General features: G+C 65.0%; 2 protein-coding genes across 3 annotated transcripts; both read left to right on the plus strand.

The window, feature by feature from the left end:
• The first annotated feature begins 1,063 nt into the window (after nucleotides 1-1,063).
• Nucleotides 1,064-8,348, plus strand: DUSP15 (dual specificity phosphatase 15). 2 transcript variants are annotated; one of them, XM_059827345.1, is made up of 7 exons: nucleotides 1,064-1,305; nucleotides 3,019-3,052; nucleotides 5,799-5,881; nucleotides 6,332-6,381; nucleotides 7,030-7,104; nucleotides 7,574-7,745; nucleotides 7,919-8,348. In XM_059827345.1, exons 1-7 carry the CDS (start codon nucleotides 1,285-1,287, stop codon nucleotides 8,129-8,131), a joined length of 648 nt encoding a protein of 215 aa, XP_059683328.1. In that variant the 5' UTR covers nucleotides 1,064-1,284; the 3' UTR covers nucleotides 8,132-8,348. The 2 variants fall into 2 exon arrangements, with proteins under 2 accessions (XP_059683328.1, XP_059683329.1); XM_059827346.1 differs by lacking the exons at nucleotides 1,064-1,305; nucleotides 3,019-3,052 and adding an exon at nucleotides 3,397-3,573.
• A 5,510-nt stretch (nucleotides 8,349-13,858) lies between these two features.
• Nucleotides 13,859-17,025, plus strand: LOC132318768 (interferon regulatory factor 4-like). Its single transcript, XM_059827344.1, has 8 exons — nucleotides 13,859-14,032; nucleotides 14,719-14,908; nucleotides 15,103-15,146; nucleotides 15,441-15,543; nucleotides 15,876-15,977; nucleotides 16,061-16,456; nucleotides 16,612-16,730; nucleotides 16,848-17,025. The coding sequence occupies exons 1-8, from the start codon at nucleotides 13,859-13,861 to the stop codon at nucleotides 16,986-16,988; spliced, it is 1,269 nt and encodes a 422-aa protein (XP_059683327.1). The 3' UTR covers nucleotides 16,989-17,025.
• Nucleotides 17,026-17,569: the final 544 nt, after the last annotated feature.

Genomic DNA, 17,569 nt, shown 5'->3' on the forward strand with positions numbered 1-17,569 from the left:
CTGCGCTGCAAAGCGCCGGGAGACCCGCGGGCAGCCTGGGGCGTGCGGGGCCGGGGTCCCGCACACCCTGCGGCGGGCGCAGGCAGGGGTGGGCAGCGGGCATGGGGCAGGCAGCGGTGGGCATGGGGCAGGAAGGGGTGGGCATGGGGCAGACAGCTGTGGGCATGGCGCAGGCATGGGGCAGGCATGGGGCAGGCAGGGGCAGGCATGGCGCAGGCAGCAGTGGGCATGGGGCAGGCAGCGGTGGGCATGGCGCAGGAAGGGGTGGGCATGGTGCAGACAGCTGTGGGCATGGGGCAGGCATGGGGCAGGCATGGGGCAGGCAGAGGTGGGCATGGGGCAGGCAGGGGCAGCCATGGGGCAGGCAGAGGCGGGCATGGGGCAGGCAGCAGTGGGCATGGGGCAGGCAGGGGCAGGCAGGGGTGCGCATGGTGCAGGCAGCAGTGGGCATGGCGCAGGCAGGGTGCAGGCAGCGGTGGGCATGGCGCAAGCAGGGGCAGGCATGGGGCAGGCAGAGGTGGGCATGGGGCAGGCAGGGTGCAGGCAGAGGTGGGCATGGGGCAGGCATGGGGCAGGCATGGCGCAGGCAGAGGTGGGCATGGGGCAGGCAGCGGTGGGCATGGAGCAGGAAAGGGCAGGCATGGCGCAGGCAGCGGTGGGCATGGTGCAGGCAGGGGCAGGCATGGCGCAGGCAGAGGTGGGCATGGCGCAGGCAGAGGTGGGCATGGGGCAGGAAGGGGCAGGCATGGCACAGGCAGCGGTGGGCATGGGGCAGGCAGGGGTGGACATGCCACCAAGCGCTTCGCCGCGTGGCCGCACAGACCTTCCTTGATGGAGCGGGACAAAGGCTTTGTTCTTCTCCCAACACTGCAGCCTTGTGCAGCCGCGGCGGGCAGCGGCGACAGGCAGCAGCCAGCGCGGCCGCCGCGCTCCCACGCCACGGCGCAGAGGGGGAGTTTCTCCTCCTTTGTCTGCTCCCGGTGAGAGCAGCAGCCGGTGTGCGGCAGCGCCGGAGCAGCCAGGGAAGGGCCTCGGCAGGAGCCACGGAGGACGGCGGCCAAGGTCCTCTCTGCCCCGGCACAGCCGCCACCGGCTTGGCCTCGTTGGGAACGAGCCCGCCCGCCACGGGCAGCGATCCTGGGGGAGCCAAGCTCTTCATGACGGAAACCCAACCCGGGAGCGTCCGGAGCGGGGACGGCAGCTGCGTCTGGGGACGGGGAGGACGGCAGCAACGGGGACAAGGACACCCGCGCCCCGTCCCCCCCGCAGTGCCCGCTGCAGGCCATGGGAAACGGCATGAGCCAGGTAATGGGGAGCACTGGGGCGGCTGCTCTGCGGGGCTGGCCGTACCAGGGCGGCTTGTCCCGGTGCTGGAGGTGGGAGACGCTGGCCTGGCAGCTCGCTCTGCCATGCCAAGTGGCGTTTCACCTGCCAGCACCGGATCCGGCACAGGGCTCGGCTCTCAGGCAGCTTGTTTACCTACCGGCAGAGCGGAATTGGAGGAGAAGGAGGCAGGGACGCTGCGCCAGCCCGCAGCCGTGGCTCGTCCCTGCAGCTGCCCGGGGAACTGTGGAGGGCAGGGGTGACAGCGAGCCCTTCCCAGGGAGGGGGAAAGCTTTCCCAAAGCCTTTAAAACCAAGGTACCAGCTCCCAAGCACACACCAGGAGTCCTGTGTGACCCCGAGCCCGGCCGTCCTGCACCCCCTGCTCAGCGGGGCTGGGCTGTGCGTGGGGCTCAGCATCACTGGGCAGAGGGGACGGGTGCTATTTTATGGTCATTTGAGCTTCCCCTTGTCACAGGTGAACAGAGACACCTTCTTCCTGCAAGAATCTCCAGCTCCTAAGCTTTAAACCCCCCTCCCCAGCCCTTGACCACTCATTATCCGGGGCAGTGCCCAGTGCTGCAGACGGGGCTGTGCTGCCCCGTTTTCTCCAGCGAGGAGTGGGTCAGAAGGGTGCTGGGGACGGGAACGTGCCGCTATTTGTAGCTCGGCGTCCTGCCCTTGGGAGCTGCCCTTGCTAACTGACGCTCTCCTAACAGCTCATTTCAGTGCCGCAGCTGCAAGTTAAAGACGCCCTGTCGATAGAAAATTGATCTAAAATCTTAGGAATCATAAAAAAACCCTCCTCAAGCTGTTTGACCAAGAGAAACGTTTCCAAGCGTGGGCAGTGAGATAAATGTGAGCTCAGCTGTGCTGGTAGAAATCACCTCTGCCTGCCCAGGTCCTGGGCACCTGAGATCGCAGCAGGGAGAAGTTGGAGGGGAACCAGCTGGACATGGGGGTCAACAGCCCGGGGAGCCTCACTGCCCAGGCTGGGAGAAAGGGAAAATATAAAATAGCTCCGGGTAAGAAGGGATGCAAGGTATCCTGCTTCTGCACCCACAGTGCAATTAACAGAGGCATTGTCAAGTAATTATCTTTTCATCATGTGAAGTGGAATTTCACAAGGAAAATAAGACGAAGACACAGTGTCCAGAGCAATCTGTTAGAAAGGGGGTCCCTGCAGTGCAGAGTGAGGGGAGCAGAGGTTGGGGCTGGGGGGGACCACCGCATCCCCCCAGGCTTCTCCATGCCTGGTGTTTCCCATCCCTCGTGCGGCAGGACTTCCGCAGGCCACGGGTATCGTCCAAGCCTGGACGGATGCGTCTGCAGCTTGCTGAGCTCAGATAAAAAGCCTTGACAAAGAATTTATTGATAATAAGCAAAAGGAGCAATAGAAGAGCTATAGCCGACTCCCAGCTCCTGTGAGGGTGCAGCGCCGGGCGGTTGCACAGGTTGGGGTCCCCGGGGTGCATCCAGCCCCGCGGGCTGCACGCCAGAACAGCGGCAGCCCCAGGAGTGCCCACGGTCAGCTGCACCAGCACTGCTCCTGCCCCGGCGCTGGTGACGGTCACGTTAACGGCAGAACTTTGGCCTTTCTGACCAAGGTCGCTGCTTCCCATGGGGGGTCCCGGCGCGGTGGGTACCACGGCATGAGGTTGCTGCTCATGCTGCCACTTCTCCTTGTGTCCCACAGATCCTCCCCGGCCTCTACCTTGGGAACTTCATCGGTAAGTGAAGCCCTGCCACCGCAGAGACGTCCTCCAGCTGGGGAGCTCCTCCACCCCGGGAGGACGGGAGACATCCTCTGCTCCGGCCCACGGTTTGGTGCCTCGAGGGAGCTCCCTGCCCACACACCCTCGCGGTGCCTTCTGTCGGTGCTGCCCTTGGGTGGGCTGTGTCAGGGGCTCAGCAAAGGGCACTCGGCTTCTCCATCCACAGTGGGAGGGCTTGGGGGCTCTCCTGGCATGTGAGCACTTGATGCCTCATCTTCTGGCTGGTGGATGAGAGCTGCTTTCCAGCCCGTCCTGTTCCCCGTCATCCCAGTTTGCTTAAGCCCAGCTCAGGACATCCCTCGGCTGGCAGAGCCCCTTCCCCTGCCTTCCCTGCTTGTCCCCAGCTGCCCCTGGGGAGGGGGGAGCGTGGGGAGCTCAGGCCCGAGCAGATGCAGGTGCTGAGCCTTCCAGCTGGGTAGCATGGACAGAGGCGGCGAAGAGTGGGGCTGACTCAGGCTGCATCCTCCTGTGCCAAGGTATCCTCCGCTGCAGTGAGCGATTGTCCTGCGCGAACCTCACGCACCACAGTGCAAACCCCGCCGCATGCTTACTTGCACCGCGTTCGTGCCTCCCTGCCTGCAAACGCTGCCCGATGCCCTGCCAGCACCCACCACGTGCACCGCTCTGCCGCTTGCTTTGTGTGGGCAGCAGCGAGAGTGGAGGCACCAGGGGGAAACACAAGGCAGAAACCCTCTGCCTTCGCTTTGATTTCCTTATTTAACGGCTGCCCTGAGCTCTCGGGACACGTGGAGGGAAGGGGCTGAGCAGGGCCGTGGCCTCGCCAGGAAGGGTGCCGGCAGCCTGTCCCTGAGGTGACGCTGTCGGCGGGGACCTGGAAGCCCTCGCAGCCGTCCCACTTCCCCTGTGTGAGGCAGTGAGCTGGGCAGGCTGGGAGGGGACGGGGGCACGCGGTGGGGCACCAGGGAGAGCCAGGCTTCGCTTTAAGAGAGTCCTGTATGAGTTCACCCGCTGTGGTGGGCTGTGCCATGCACCCGAGCCGGCGCGGACCCCATGCTGGGAGCAGAGGAGCTGGTGGTGCTGCTCCAGCACGAGAGAGCAGGACGGGGGTGGCTCAGGGTGATACACCCCAGTATCACAGCTATAGCAGATGCAGGAGAGTGCTGCCCACCCTCAGGAGGGAGTTTCTCCCAGGGTCACCCCTTCTCACGCCGATTCACTATTTTAAGGGGGTTTCATTGTCAGGGGACAACTCATGACCAACTACTGAAATGCTGAAAAAACAGCATTTATTACTGCTCCTGCCTCCCTAACGGCTCATTTGGCAGCTTGATTCCTTCTGTAGGTGCTGAGAAGGTTTAAAAATGCTGGTGTGAACTGCTAAGAAAATGTCATTGGAGCCTGAGCGGCAGCCCTGGCTGGGACAGCCCTGTGCTCCCTGCACCCCACGGAGCACCTTGGGGTGGGCTGGGGGGGCTGCGGCTTGCTGGGAGCAGAGGGCAAGGGCACCTGGATCCCAGGTTCATCACAGGGGTAACCACTGACGTGGGGTCTTGGCCTGATGGCACCCAAGCATCGCTCTACCAAGAGATCCGGGGCAATGACAAGGACTTCAGGCCTGCTGAATTAAGCTCTGGAGACTCAGAGGCGTTTTCTCCATCTGAAAGCTTTTCCAGCCGCTGTAAGCCTTGACACTGATGTCACTAATTGCCATCACTCTGCCTGCTCGAGGCAGGTGGGAAGGTGGTGGGTGCTGTGCAAGTCCCCACGAGGGTCCCCACCTCCCTCCCCACACGCACATGGCACGGCTCGCCCACGGAGTGTCTCTCTCGAGACTCACTCCTATTAAAATTCACATCATGCCGTTAGCACGTCGCGGTCTGGATTCCCGAGCCAAGGTTTTACACCATGCGAAAGTTTAGAAACCCAAAGCGACGAGATGGGAAAATGTTACTCCTCCTCTCCGGCAGCTCATGCAGCGTCCGCTGGTCGTGGCATGAAAGGGAGATGGCTACGAAGCTGCTCAGCCAGCAAGACGATCACGCTCCCCTCCCAGTGTAACAACCGCTGTGCTGGACCTGTGACCAGGATCACAGCCAGGGATGCTGAAGCATTAGTGAGAAGCAGGTCAGGCAGCTGAGGATAGCTCATTTCTGCGCGTTCAGCTGCAGAGAGGATACACGCAGAGTGCTGCGCGTCGCCGTTCCGGTGTTTTCTGCAGATCCCTCGGGTGCTAAAGAGGAGCTTAGACAGAGTGAGCCAAACTCGGGGTTGATACAAATGGCTGCAGCTCCACTTCCATAGTTCACAAGATAAAGCAGATCCCTCAGGCTGCAGCAAGTCCCATCGCTACGTGCGTGTTTGCACAGGGGAGGTGCAGGCAGAGCGCGCATCTCCTCCCCAAGCTGGGGACAAGTACAGGCAGGCAGCTGCCTGCTTGCAAAGGAGGGAGTTTTGCCATGTGGGTGTGAATGCTCACCCCAGCATCAGCAGCCAGGTCGAGTGCCTTCACAGGGAGGAGGTCTCTGGTTTGGTACCACGGGGTTTGCGTTCCAGATTTTCAGGGTGCGTTTGCGTATTTGCCCGTGTCTGCACCGCTGCACGCAGGGAGTGTGATGCAGCTGATCCCCTGGAGCAAGGCTTTGCATGCTGGGCTGTCTGCGGGAGCACAGCGGATGCGCTTGTGGGAAGAGAAGGGTAAGTAAGAAATGAATAGATGCTAACATCTAGTTTTGTCCTTTAGATGCCAAAGACCTGGAACAGCTAAACCGGAACAAGATCACCCACATCATTTCGATCCATGAATCTCCCCAGCCCTTGCTGCAGGTAGGGTCCCATGCCCGACGCCACCGTGCAGATTTCTGCAGCTCTTTCCATGCTGCAGCACCTTCCTTCCCCCTCTGAGCACCCCACGGCATGTATACCTCTCCCCTCTCCCCGCCAGCAGTCCCGGAGGAGCTGGGCAGCCCCCCCGCTCTGGGAAACTGGCTGTCTTGTGATGATAACCTGGCCTTGAATGGGAAACTGCTTCCAGCTCTCCAGCCTCATCTTGTTTCCCACCCCCCCACCAGCCGCCTGTCCCCCCCTGCCTTCCCCACACTCCTGCCAAGGGAGAGAGCGGCCCCGTCCCAGCGCAGGGGGATGCTGTGCTGGGGGAGCGAAGCCCCGCAGGCAGCGCTGGGGCGAGGAGCAAAGGCACTGCCAGACCAGCTGCGAGCACCCGTGACACCCCGACCACAGCACCCGACTTTCTCCTCTTCCTTTTGTGTCTTCCAGGACATTACCTACCTCCGCATCCCCCTGCCCGACACCCCCGAGGCCAACATGTGAGTACCCCGGGGAGGCCGGGGCTGGCTCGGGGCATGCGGGAGGGCTGGGCTCCGCAGGGCAATTCGGGGTGAGGGCTCACAGCACCCCGAGCCCTTGAGGTGCTGCCTCCAGCTCCTCAAGCGCAGCAACCCACAGGCTGAGGCACAGTGCCGCGGTGCTGGGGACCACCTCGGGACCCGACAGCATCCCAGCTCAGTGACCACTGGGGAGTGGGTCCCGGCTCTGGGGCAAGGCGAGGGGCAGCCCCGCTGCAGCGCCGATGGAGAGGAGCAGCGAGCATCCCCCCGGGAGGAGCCTGGGGCGGGGAGAGCGGGTAGAAGGTGTGGAGCTGGAGGTGCGAGCAGCCAAGCTCCCTCTGCCCCAGCATGAGTCCATGGGGAGCCCCGCAGAGCCCTGCACATCCCCGGCACAGCTGCACGGCTGCACCCGCTCTGGCACGGCGTGGGCTGGTTCATGTGCCTTCCCTTGGGAAACAACAGCACTGAGCTGCTCAGGTCTCAGCAGCTGCTGATGGTGCCTGTAAAGCAACAGGCAGTTTATGCTAGTGTTTCATCCGCAAATGCTCAGGGCTGCTCTGCCTGCAGCCTGAAAATCCTCTTCCACCCCTGAAGTCCTTATTCTGTCTGGTTTTTTTTTCCTGCTAGCAAGAGGCACTTCAAGGAATGCATCAGTTTTATCCACCAGTGTCGCCTGCATGGAGGGAACTGCCTCGTCCACTGGTAACATGTCTTTCCCCATGCCCGATGCCATGCCCCCCCAGCACAGCAGAGAAGAAAAGACCCAGCCCCCTGCTTTGGCTGCAGACCCCTGATGAAAGCCAGTCTGTGCCAGAGGGCTCCGTGCCCACAGATCCACCCAGGATCCACCCTCAGCTGTGGCTTGGGCCTCAAACCCAGCGGGATCCAGGCAGCCCTGGAGACGGAGAAGCTTTTTGCCGCAGCTGAGTGAGTGGGAAGAGCAGGGTTTGGGGCAGACAGCCAGGCAGCGGCCGCTGCTCTCACTTCCCCGGGGAGGAGCGGGTATTTATAGGCACTGATGGAGAGGACCTTGGAAGGGCTCAGGCTTCCTGAAGAGCAAGTTCTCGGAGAAGAGGAACTGAAATAGCTGAAGCACAGGGGTGGAGGAAGGGGCGAGCGTGGGGTCAGGGTGTGGCGCTGACAGCAGCCCTTCGTCCCTTTCCCTTGCCAGCCTCGCCGGCATCTCCCGCAGTACCACCGTGGTTGTCGCCTACGTCATGGCCGTCACGGAGCTGAGCTGCCAGGAGGTGCTGGAGGCCGTCCGAACCGTCCGGCCCGTCGCCAACCCCAACCCCGGCTTCAGGCAGCAGCTGGCTGAGTTCGGCGGCGGCGCAGCCCGCAAGGTGGGACCAGCCTCTGCCACCCATGCTCTGCTCCGCAGCTGAGCCTGCCCACAGGTCTCAGAGCAAGGACGAGTTCCCAGGGGACCAGGTTGCTTCCCCCGGTCCCCTTGCTGGCAGGCTTGGACCTGCCCTTGGAAACAGGCACCTTAGTTTGCTTCTCCCTCCTTCCCCAGGTCCGCAGGCACCTGAAGCAGAGGTATGGGACATCGCCTTTCAACGACGAGGAAGAAATAAAGGCTTTGCTGCCAGCGGGGAGAGGAGGACCACCCAGGACAGAGGGAGCTCTGCAAGGACTGGTCCCAAGAACCAGAGACATCAGAAGCACAACTCCCTTCCTGCTGCGGGTGAAGAGGACGTTCTCCTGCATCCCGGCTTGTCTGAAGTGACCCCAGCCGAGGGAGAGCAGCAAGAATCGCCCAACAGCCTGGGAGAGGAAGGAGCCGGAACACAGCGGGCTGGGGGAGCACTGTGGAGGGGAGCCGCACCAAGCCCAGCTCCTTCTTCTCCTCTGGGGTGCGAGCGTGCCATCCTCTGTCCTGGCTCTCAGCTGCCGGGGAGGGATTCATGTGCGCTGCTGGGCTCTGCAGCGCTCGGTGGGCTCAGCCTCTTCGTATCCGGCATGTTGGGGACGCCTGCACCCAGGTCTCTGCCCCCAGGTCACCGTGGGCTCCTGCTCGGGGCAGAGTGACAGAGGGGGTCTCTCCTGCTGTGGTGCCAGCCCCCAGGTGATGTGGGCAGCAGCTTTAGCACTTGGGTACCCACTGCATGGGCTTCGGGGTGCACAGGGTACAGGAGAGCCAGCGCTCCCCTCGGAGTGGTTTCCCCACCAGCAGCACAAGCTCCCAGAGCCGAGGTGGCTGCGGAGCAGGGACACACGGGTGCATTAGCAGGGAATGCCACCACACCGGCTCCCAGGCAAGGGTTCAGCTCCAGCCCGGCCAAGCACAAGCCCTGAGCAAGCACTGTAGCTTTAGGAGTCCATTGCACCCCATTCCCACCCATCCCAGGGCACAATCTTTAAAAGGTGGGAGCTAAGCGTTTAACCTGGCCAGACCTCACTAAAGCAGAGCCTTAAGCCATTTTGCTCAAAGACTTTCTATGTCCCCCCAGTAATAAAAACCTATTCTCCGCAGTCTGCCTGGGGCGCAGTCTGACTCCCCTGCGATGGCCAGATCTGAAGGGGGACACTAAGGAGGAAGGTCCAGGCAAGGGGCAGGTCTGGAGGCTGCTGCTGGCCGCTCTCTGCAAGCCCAGGGAGGAGTGGGGAAGGAGTGGACTGGGGACACCGGCACGCCTGGACAGAGGACCACCCTGCTGCCGTGTGGGAAGGTTACAAGAGAGGCCAGAAACCCAGGTGCCATGGCAGGACTCTCTGCGGGGACAGGGTCTGCTCCAGGAGAGGTTGGGCAGCAGCAGGCAGGCACTCACATGGAGCTGTTCCACTGCCGCCTCTCCGCTCACGGCGTCCAGGAGCTTGCTGGCTCCAGCTGCGGGGAGCACTGGGAGCCTGGCCCCAGCCAGGCATCACAAGCCCCAGCCCCTCCCTAGCCCCGTCCCATTTGCACCTTCCCCTGGGGCAGAGTCCCAGGTGGGGAAGATGCTGGGGACGCCCAGCTGGGTCATCAGCATCCCCCCTGCTGGGAGCCAGAGCATGTTTCTGGGGTCCCCCTTGTCCCTGCCACCCCTCTCCCACAGGGGAGGGTGTCCCCCAGGAGCCAGAGACAAGGGTATGGGTGCCTGCAGGGAGGTTTGCATCTCTGCGTGTGATGGGGTGCCAGGCACGAGGTCCCAGAGTGAAGGAGCTTCCTGGGAAGCAGGGACTGCCTCTACCCTGGCAGCTTCCCGGAGACATCAACGTGGGACAGGGCATGCCCGTCAGTAATTAATAATCGCTCCTTTACCCCTGCGTGGCAGCTGTGGCTGGAGACGAGCAGCCAGCTGGGCATCCCACGGGTCCCTTGATGCCCACCGTGTCAGTGCTCGGGCAGTGTGGGGCCCCACATGCCATGGGTGCTGCAAGGGGTGCACAGAGCAGCAGGAGGGGCTGGTGGCTGAGATGGCCTTATACCCGCCGCCCCGGGCTGGTGTGCCGTGCCATGCTCCACCTTTTGGCACCCTAAGCCTCCCCTTTCATTTACAGGAGGGTAATTTAGGAGGGTGCTGCAGCTCCTGGGAGCCCGGCAGCTGCTGTGTAAACAGCCGCTTGGCAGGACTCGCACACCCGCTCCCGTTTCACCTCTGCAGAGCTGCAGGGCCACGGTTTCTCCCTGCCGGGCTGGGTGCTGCCTTGGGATGACCTGGGCAGGCTGGGAGCCCGACTCCCGCCTCACGGGACAGACACTGAGCCCACGGAGTAACTGGGGGTGCATCATCCCCCGCTGCTCCTGCACCCTCCACCGTGGGGTCCCCCTCTCCTCCCAGCTCCTGCCAGGCTGCTCTCCCCACTCCCTCGCCCCCAAGGCCAGGGCTCTCCAGCACCCTTTGGCCCCCCAGCACCCCGCAGGGTGGTGGCCCCGTGCCCCAGGACCACAGATCCAGGATGGATGTGTGCCTCGTGCCTGGCTGCACCCTCCCGTGAGCCCCATGCTGGGACACGCTGTGCCGAGGCGTTTACACCCGGGGTTCCCCTGTTCACGCTGTAAACCCACGGTGAGGCTGAAGGCTGAGCAATGGCACCTCCAGCCCAGCTCCACGGCACAGCAAAATGTATTTATTTTGGCAAACCTGGTTTGCACCACTGGAAAAACCCAGGTGAAGGCAGGGTTAGCTGTGAGTTAATGTTTGACTCCTTTTGAAGCTCATTTTGGCGTGAAAAGTTTAAGGGTTAAGCGGCTTTGCCTTCCCGGTGCAGGGAGCAGCATGGCAGGGAAAACAGCTTCTGAGCATCTTCGCTGATGCCGGGGTAATTAGATCCCGCGAGTCCTGGGCGTCACCGCGCGGCTGTCAGACGAGATTAAATCCCTGGCTGATAAAGGCTTATCCCGTCAGGCTGGGGCTGCCTAACGAGCCAGCAGCTATGATTATCTCGTGGCCTTGGATCTAATCTGTGCAAGCCGTTGAGAGAGAGTGTGCAACGACCCCTCGCCATCAGCCTGCTTCCCAAGGCAGAAAGGGGGGATACGGATTCTCTGTCAGTCAGTCCTGCGCCCTTTTCCCGGAACACGGCCCCCAGCTTGCCCGGATGAGGGGTGCAGGGGGGGCCAGGGCGCTGCCCCAGCAGAGGCGCAGCCGGCTGGAAATCCCCTCCTTGCTGGCGTGGTGCAGAGAGCAGAGCAGCTTCCTGCGCCGCCCCGAGCGTGGCAGGGTGCCAGGCCGGCCGCGGCAGCACCGAGCAGGATAGCTGCAGACTGCCAGGGTGAGGGCGAGCGTGGCCCAGCACTGACTGGGCTGGGGGGATCCTACCTGCTGCCCCTCTCCCCCTTCCCAAAGCGGGACTCCCGCAGCTCCCGGTGCTCAGAGCCTCAGCGCTGGCATCGCCATCTCCGCCTCCCAGGCAGGGAGAGATGTGGTGTGGCAGACGCCAGGTTAGCCGCGGCCCTGCACCCCGAGCAGGCGCAGGTGGGGCAGGCAGGCTTTGCTCTGCGGCAAAGGGGCCACGGACAGGCTCAGTAAGGAGAGGAAACCCTCGCCAGCGTGGCTGGCTCGTACACCCCTGCGTGGCACTGTGTGCCCTCTGTGCCACGTGGCTGTGCCCCGGTCCCCACGTCCTTCGGGAAAGCCCGGGGCTGGGTGCTGTGCTGCTGCTTATTCATTTCGAGGCTTTGCAGCCCGGAGCAGCCCGCCGGCTCTTGGGAGCCTTGTCTCTCCTCCCCGCGAGAGGTGACTTTCTCTGACTCAGAGCTGGAAAGGAAACCCAGTGGGCTGTGAAAGGAGACCCGGTGGGCTGTGGGCCGGGTGGAAGAGCCAGGTTTCCCCGCACAGTGACATGTGGCTCTGCCACAGTGATGGAGGAGCCGACACCGGTGTCACCCCAGGGCAGCCCAGTGAGCCCAGAGGGCAAAGCCCACTCAGCCCATGCCAGGCTGCTGGGGTGGGTGGGGGTCACACCGCCAGCCCTGCTCCAGCACAGCCCTTTGCAAGGGCAGCGGGGCAGTGCTTGGTACCGGCCAGATCCATCCCTGCCCTGCGCAAGGTGAAATCCCTCTTCCTCCTGAAAGGACGGCTGAGCCGAGCTCCTCACTGGAAGGAGGGAGGGATAGACCCTCCTGGTAGCCACAGCAGTGAGGATGGATGCTCAGGAGTCAGCCGGGAGCGAAGGGGCTGTCTGGGACCCTGCGCTGGACCCAGCCCTCTCCTGGCACTGACACCCATCTCACCCACGTGTGCACCAACACGTTCACCCACCTCCCCGCAGAGCAGCGCAGGCGCGGGAAGTCGTTTTCCGAGGTGTGGGAAGGCCAATGCCCAGAAGTGCCATGACCACAGGCGCTGCGTGTCCTCTGTGGGGATGGCTTCTGCCGGGGCCGGCGGGGAGCCGGTGCAGGCGCGGGATGAGTCAGGCTCCCTCGCAGGCCCCTGGCAGCCCTTGGCACAGCTCATCTCATCCCTTCCCACCCAGTTCCCATTCGACTCAGCAGCCAGGCCTGCGCAAGGCAGATGCGAGTGTTAGAGCAGAGGAGAGATTTGAGAGCTGGGGCATCGTCACTGCTCACACCAGCCTGGAAACCCTGTGCCTATTCCCGCAGCTCCCCACACCCGTGGGCTGAGATGCTGGTCCCATGGGAGGACACGGCCCCTGGGGCAGGGAGGTGTTCTGGTCCCCAAAGCAGGAGAATGGGGGAGCAGAGTCCCTTGTCCCCTGCAGGGAGTGTGTGGGTGGCCCTGTCCCCTCTCCTGTGGGCTGCCCTGTCCCCTCTCCCATGGGTTGCCCTGTCCCCTCTCCCGCGAGTGGCCCTGTCCCCTCTCCCACAGGTGGCCCTGTCCCCTCTCCCATGGGCTGCCCTGTCCCCACTGCTGTGGGTTGCCCTGTCCCCTCTTCCATGGGCTGTTCTGTCCCCTCTCCTGTGGGTGGCCCTGTCCCCTCTCTCGTGGGCTGCCTTCTCCCCTCTCCCACGGGTGGCCCTGTCCCCTCTCCCACGGGTGGCCCTGTCCCCTCTTCCGTGGGCTGTTCTGTCCCCTCTCCTGTGGGTGGCCCTGTCCCCTCTTCCGTGGGCTGTTCTGTCCCCTCTCCTGTGGGCTGCCCTGTCCCCTCTTCCGCGGGTTGCCCTGTCCCCTCTCCCACAGGTGGCCCTGTCCCCTCTCCCATGGGCTGCCTTCTCCCCACTGCTGTGGGTTGCCCTGTCCCCTCTTCCGTGGGCTGTTCTGTCCCCTCTCCTGTGGGTGGCCCTGTCCCCTCTCTCGTGGGCTGCCTTCTCCCCTCTCCCACGGGTGGCCCTGTCCCCTCTCCCACGGGTGGCCCTGTCCCCTCTTCCGTGGGCTGTTCTGTCCCCTCTCCTGTGGGTGGCCCTGTCCCCTCTTCCGTGGGCTGTTCTGTCCCCTCTCCTGTGGGTGGCCCTGTCCCCTCTCTCGTGGGTTGCCCTGTCCCCTCTCCCACAGGTGGCCCTGTCCCCTCTCCCATGGGCGGCCCTGTCCCCACTGCTGTGGGTTGCCCTGTCCCCTCTTCCGTGGGCTGTTCTGTCCCCTCTCCCACGGGTGGCCCTGTCCCCTCTCCCACGGGTGGCCCTGTCCCCTCTTCCGTGGGCTGTTCTGTCCCCTCTCCTGTGGGTTGCCCTGTCCCCTCTTCCGCGGGTGGCCCTGTCCCCTCTCCCACAGGTGGCCCTGTCCCCACTGCTGTGGGTTGCCCTGTCCCCTCTTCCGTGGGCTGTTCTGTCCCCTCTCCTGTGGGTGGCCCTGTCCCCTCTCTCGTGGGCTGCCTTCTCCCCTCTCCCACGGGTGGCCCTGTCCCCTCTCCCACGGGTGGCCCTCTCCCCTCTCCCGCGGGTGGCCCTCTCCCCTCTCCCGCGGGCTGCCCCGTGTCCCCTCCCCTCCGGGCTGGCGGCGCAGCCAGAGCCGGCGGCATCGGGCGGGAAAGGGAAAGTGAAAGCCGGAGCCGCGCTTTCGCTTTCGCCGCCCCGGCACGTTCCCTGGGGCGGCGGGGCCGGGCCGGGCCGGGCCGGGCCGGGCGCGGGGCCGCCATGGCGGAGCCGGGGGCGCCCATGCGGCTGAAGGAGTGGCTGATCGCGCAGATCGACAGCGGCCGGTACCCGGGGCTGCGTTGGGAGAACCGGCACCGGACGCTCTTCCGCATCCCCTGGAAGCACGCGGCCAAGCAGGACTACCGGCAGCAGCAGGACGCCGCGCTCTTCAAGGTACCCCGGGCTGCCCGGGACCCCCGCCCGGCTCCGGGAGCATCCCCGGGACCCCCGCCCGGCTCCGGGAGCATCCCCAGGGCTCCCCGTTGCCCGGCTCCGTGCGCACCCCCGGGGCTCCCCGCTGCCCCGCGCCCTGCGCACCCCTAAGGACCCCCCACCTGGCTCCAGCTGCACCCCGGGACGCCCCACCCAGCTCCGTGCGCACCCCCGGGGCTCCCCATTGCCCGGCTCCATGCGCACCCCCAAGAATCCCTACCTGGCTCTGTGTGCACCCCCGGGGCTCCCCATTGCCCGGCTCCATGCGCACCCGCAGGAATCCCCACCCAGCTCCATGCGCACGCCTGGGGCTCCCCATTGCCCAGCTCTGGGCACTCCCCTGGGATCCCCTGCCCGGCTCCATGCACACCCCGGGGCTCCCCACTGCCCAGCTCCCTATGTACCCCCAGAACCCCCACCCAGCTCTGTGTGCACCCCCAGGCCTCGCTATTGCCCAAATGCGTGCACTCCCCTGGGACCCCCCACCACCCAGCTCCCCACAGCCCCCCAGGACACACAGCCCCGGCTCCCCACTGCCCTCCACCCAGCCCCAGTGGACTCGTACACCGGTGGGCTCCCTTGGACAGTGGAGCAGGGTGCCAGGGTGCGGGCAGCCGTCGCAGCACAGGGCACCCTCTGCCCGGCAGGCTTGGGCCATCTACAAGGGGAAGTACCACGAGGGGACAGACAAGGCCGACCCCTCCACCTGGAAGACGCGCCTCCGCTGCGCCCTCAACAAGAGCACCGACTTCCAGGAGGTGCCCGAGCGGAGCCAGCTGGACATCTCCGAGCCCTACAAGGTCTACCAGATCGTGTCTGATGGCGCCCGGGACTCAGGTACGTCCCTGCCGTGCCTCCTCCTGCACCAGGCTTGGGGCCAATGCCTGTGCCGTGCCTGTACAAGCCCCGTGTCCCACAAACATCACCCTTCCTCCCCACTCCTCTTCCTCTCTGGCTGTCATGGGCAGCCATGCACCTTCCTGGGGGCTGTTCCTGCCGTTGGCTCATTGGGTTTTCCTTGCTCTCCGCAGAGAAGGACGGTGACACGCGGTCCCCAGCCGGTGAGGATCAGCAGGTGAGCCAGCCCCCTGCCCTGTGCCGTCCGCCGCAGGAGCTGCCTGCGGGCTGGAGAAGGTGGGAGCCCCAAATCCCCCCTCATCTGCCGGCTGCTCCCCTGCCTGCACACTGCCTGTGTCAGTCCCACTGGGCAGCTGGCTCCCCTGCGCATCGCTGAGGGACCCCTGTGCCACGCAGCTGCCAAACTCGGGCAGGGGATCTGCCGGCACATGGGGTCCGTGGCGGAGGCAGGAGCCGGCTCAGGGCCCCCCGCTGCTGGCTCAGCCCTCACCGCAGCCGCTCTCCTCCCCAGGGCAGCACCGTGGGGAATCTGGAGGAGGAAAGCCAGAAGGGCACGATGGAGACATGCCACGTGTCTCCACTGCCCCTGCTCTCTGCCCACCCGGCCGAGCGAGGTGAGGAGGGTCCCTGGCAGCAGGATGGGGCTGGGGGCAGGCAGCGCACGCTGCCCGGCAGGAGCGACCCTGCCCTCTGCAGCCCTGCGTCCTGTCCCTTGTGCAGGCAACGTCTGCAGGGATGGAGACTGGGGCTGGGGGCTCCCTCCCTGCCCCAGCGAAGCCACTTGATCATGCACTTAGGGGCTTTAACGAGGTCCAGTAACAAGCAGCAGCGGTGGGAAGGACCCTGCTGCCCATCTGACCCAGGGGCTGGGGGCAGGACAACACCCGGGAGCCCTCGGGGACAGCTGCCCACATCCCTTTACCACCTCGTCTCTGCCCTGGCCCAGGGTACCACGTGAGGGGAGTCTTCTATGGCTGGAACCCAACCCACGGCCACCTCCTCCCCGGACCCCCGTCCTACCTCCCCGTGGAGGACGTCAACCACTCAGGTAGGAGCCACACTGGCCAAGCAGTGCCCTGGGCGGTCCCCCTGGTCCGGGCTGCCTGCGAGCTGACCCTCCCCTCGCCCCAGACTGCTGGCTGCATGTCCGCCTCTACTACTGCGATGTGCTGGTGAAGGAAGTCACCACCCGCACGGCCGAGGGCTGCCGCATCACCTCCCACGCTGTGCCGGCCGACAGCGAGCGCCTCTACGGCCCCTTCTGCATGGAGCAGATCGAGTTCCCCCCGCCGCGGGTGCTCGGCGGCAGCGGCCGGGTGGCTGGCATGACCGACGTGCTGGAGCGGCTCCTGCCCCACCTGGAGCGCGGCGTGCTGCTGTGGGTAGCGCCCGAGGGGGTCTTCATGAAGCGCCAGTGCCAGGGCAGGGTGTACTGGAACGGGCCACTGGCCCCGCACAGGGACTGGCCCAACAAGCTGGAGAGAGAGAAGACCTACAAGCTGCTCGACACGCAGCAGTTCCTGCAGCGTAAGTGCCCGCCCGCCGCTCCGGGCCCATGGCTCTGGCGGCCCCTGCCCCAGGAGACCCCGATCCCCTCAGGAGTGGGGGCAAGTCCTGCCCCTGTGCAGCTGCTCTGGGGCTGTGGGGGGCCTGTGTCCCCTGACGGGGCCGGTGTCTTGCAGAGCTGCAGGGGTACCTGAGCCACGGGCAGCCCACGCCGCAGTACCAGATCCACCTGTGCTTTGGGGAGGAGTACCCCACCAGCGCCGGGCACCACTTCCAGAAGCTTATCATGGCCCACGTGAGTATGCACCAGGGCTGGCGCTTGCAGCATCTCTGAGCCAGGCGCTGGGGCCATTGCGGTCTCGGGGGGCACATGGACCCGCACCCATCCTCCGTCGGCTCTGTGCCTCCGCAGGTGGAGCCAGTGTTCGCACGGGAGCTCTTCCATCACGCCCAGCGCATGGGGCCGACGCTGCTCCGCAATGCCCCCCAGCCCTGCGCCCCCGGCGCCTCCAGCCACATTATCCGCGTCCTCAAACAGCTCTGCCAGCCCTGAGCCCGGGCAGGCAGGAGGAGAGCCCGGTCACGACAAAGCCTCGGAGAGGGATGCTCTGCCGCCCCACGGCCCCGCTCCGGCCACATTCCCTGAGCCAGCGTGGATGGGGCACTCAGCGCTGCAGGGCTGGACATGGGTGGGCGCTGGCTGGGGTAGGTGGGCGGCTGCCGCCCGCATGCAGATCACTGTATTTATTCCCCGGGAGCCGCCGGGAGCCTGCCCAGGAGGGATTTGCTGTGTGCTTGTTCGGTGAGCCGGGGCAGAGCCAGCTCTGTCCTCGCACCTTGCACTGCTGGGGCTTGCCGATCGCAAACATTAGAAATAAAGGTGGTGTTTCGGTACCACTGGCTCCGGTGTGGGGAGCTGGCACCGGTCCGAGGGGGGCACGGGTGGCTGGGGGAGCTGAGCCCGGGCAGAGCCTCATGCTCTGGGCAAAGCCAGCGCAGCCTCAGCCATGGGGGACAGCATGAGCCGACCCCCCTGCCCCTGTGCTGGCTGAGGTCCCATTCTGCCCCTGGTCCCCAGTCCCTTGGCAGGGGGTGCAGGCAGCGGCGAGGTGCCCGTCAGCTGCTCTGCTCACC

The sequence above is a fragment of the Gavia stellata genome, chromosome 20 (assembly GCF_030936135.1).
Source record: "Gavia stellata isolate bGavSte3 chromosome 20, bGavSte3.hap2, whole genome shotgun sequence".
Classification (NCBI taxonomy): domain Eukaryota; kingdom Metazoa; phylum Chordata; class Aves; order Gaviiformes; family Gaviidae; genus Gavia; species Gavia stellata.

Excerpts from the sequence above, each read along its gene's own strand:
- DUSP15 (XM_059827345.1), top strand. The coding sequence starts at position 1,285 with ATGGGAAACGGCATGAGCCAG. Across the intron at positions 3,053-5,798 it reads CTACCTTGGGAACTTCATCG|ATGCCAAAGACCTGGAACAG; the intron begins GTAAGTGAAGCC and ends TTTGTCCTTTAG. Across the intron at positions 5,882-6,331 it reads CTCCCCAGCCCTTGCTGCAG|GACATTACCTACCTCCGCAT; the intron begins GTAGGGTCCCAT and ends TGTGTCTTCCAG.
- LOC132318768 (XM_059827344.1), top strand. The coding sequence starts at position 13,859 with ATGGCGGAGCCGGGGGCGCCCATGCGGCTGAAGGAGTGGCTGATCGCG. Across the intron at positions 14,033-14,718 it reads AGGACGCCGCGCTCTTCAAG|GCTTGGGCCATCTACAAGGG; the intron begins GTACCCCGGGCT and ends TCTGCCCGGCAG. Across the intron at positions 14,909-15,102 it reads TGATGGCGCCCGGGACTCAG|AGAAGGACGGTGACACGCGG; the intron begins GTACGTCCCTGC and ends TGCTCTCCGCAG.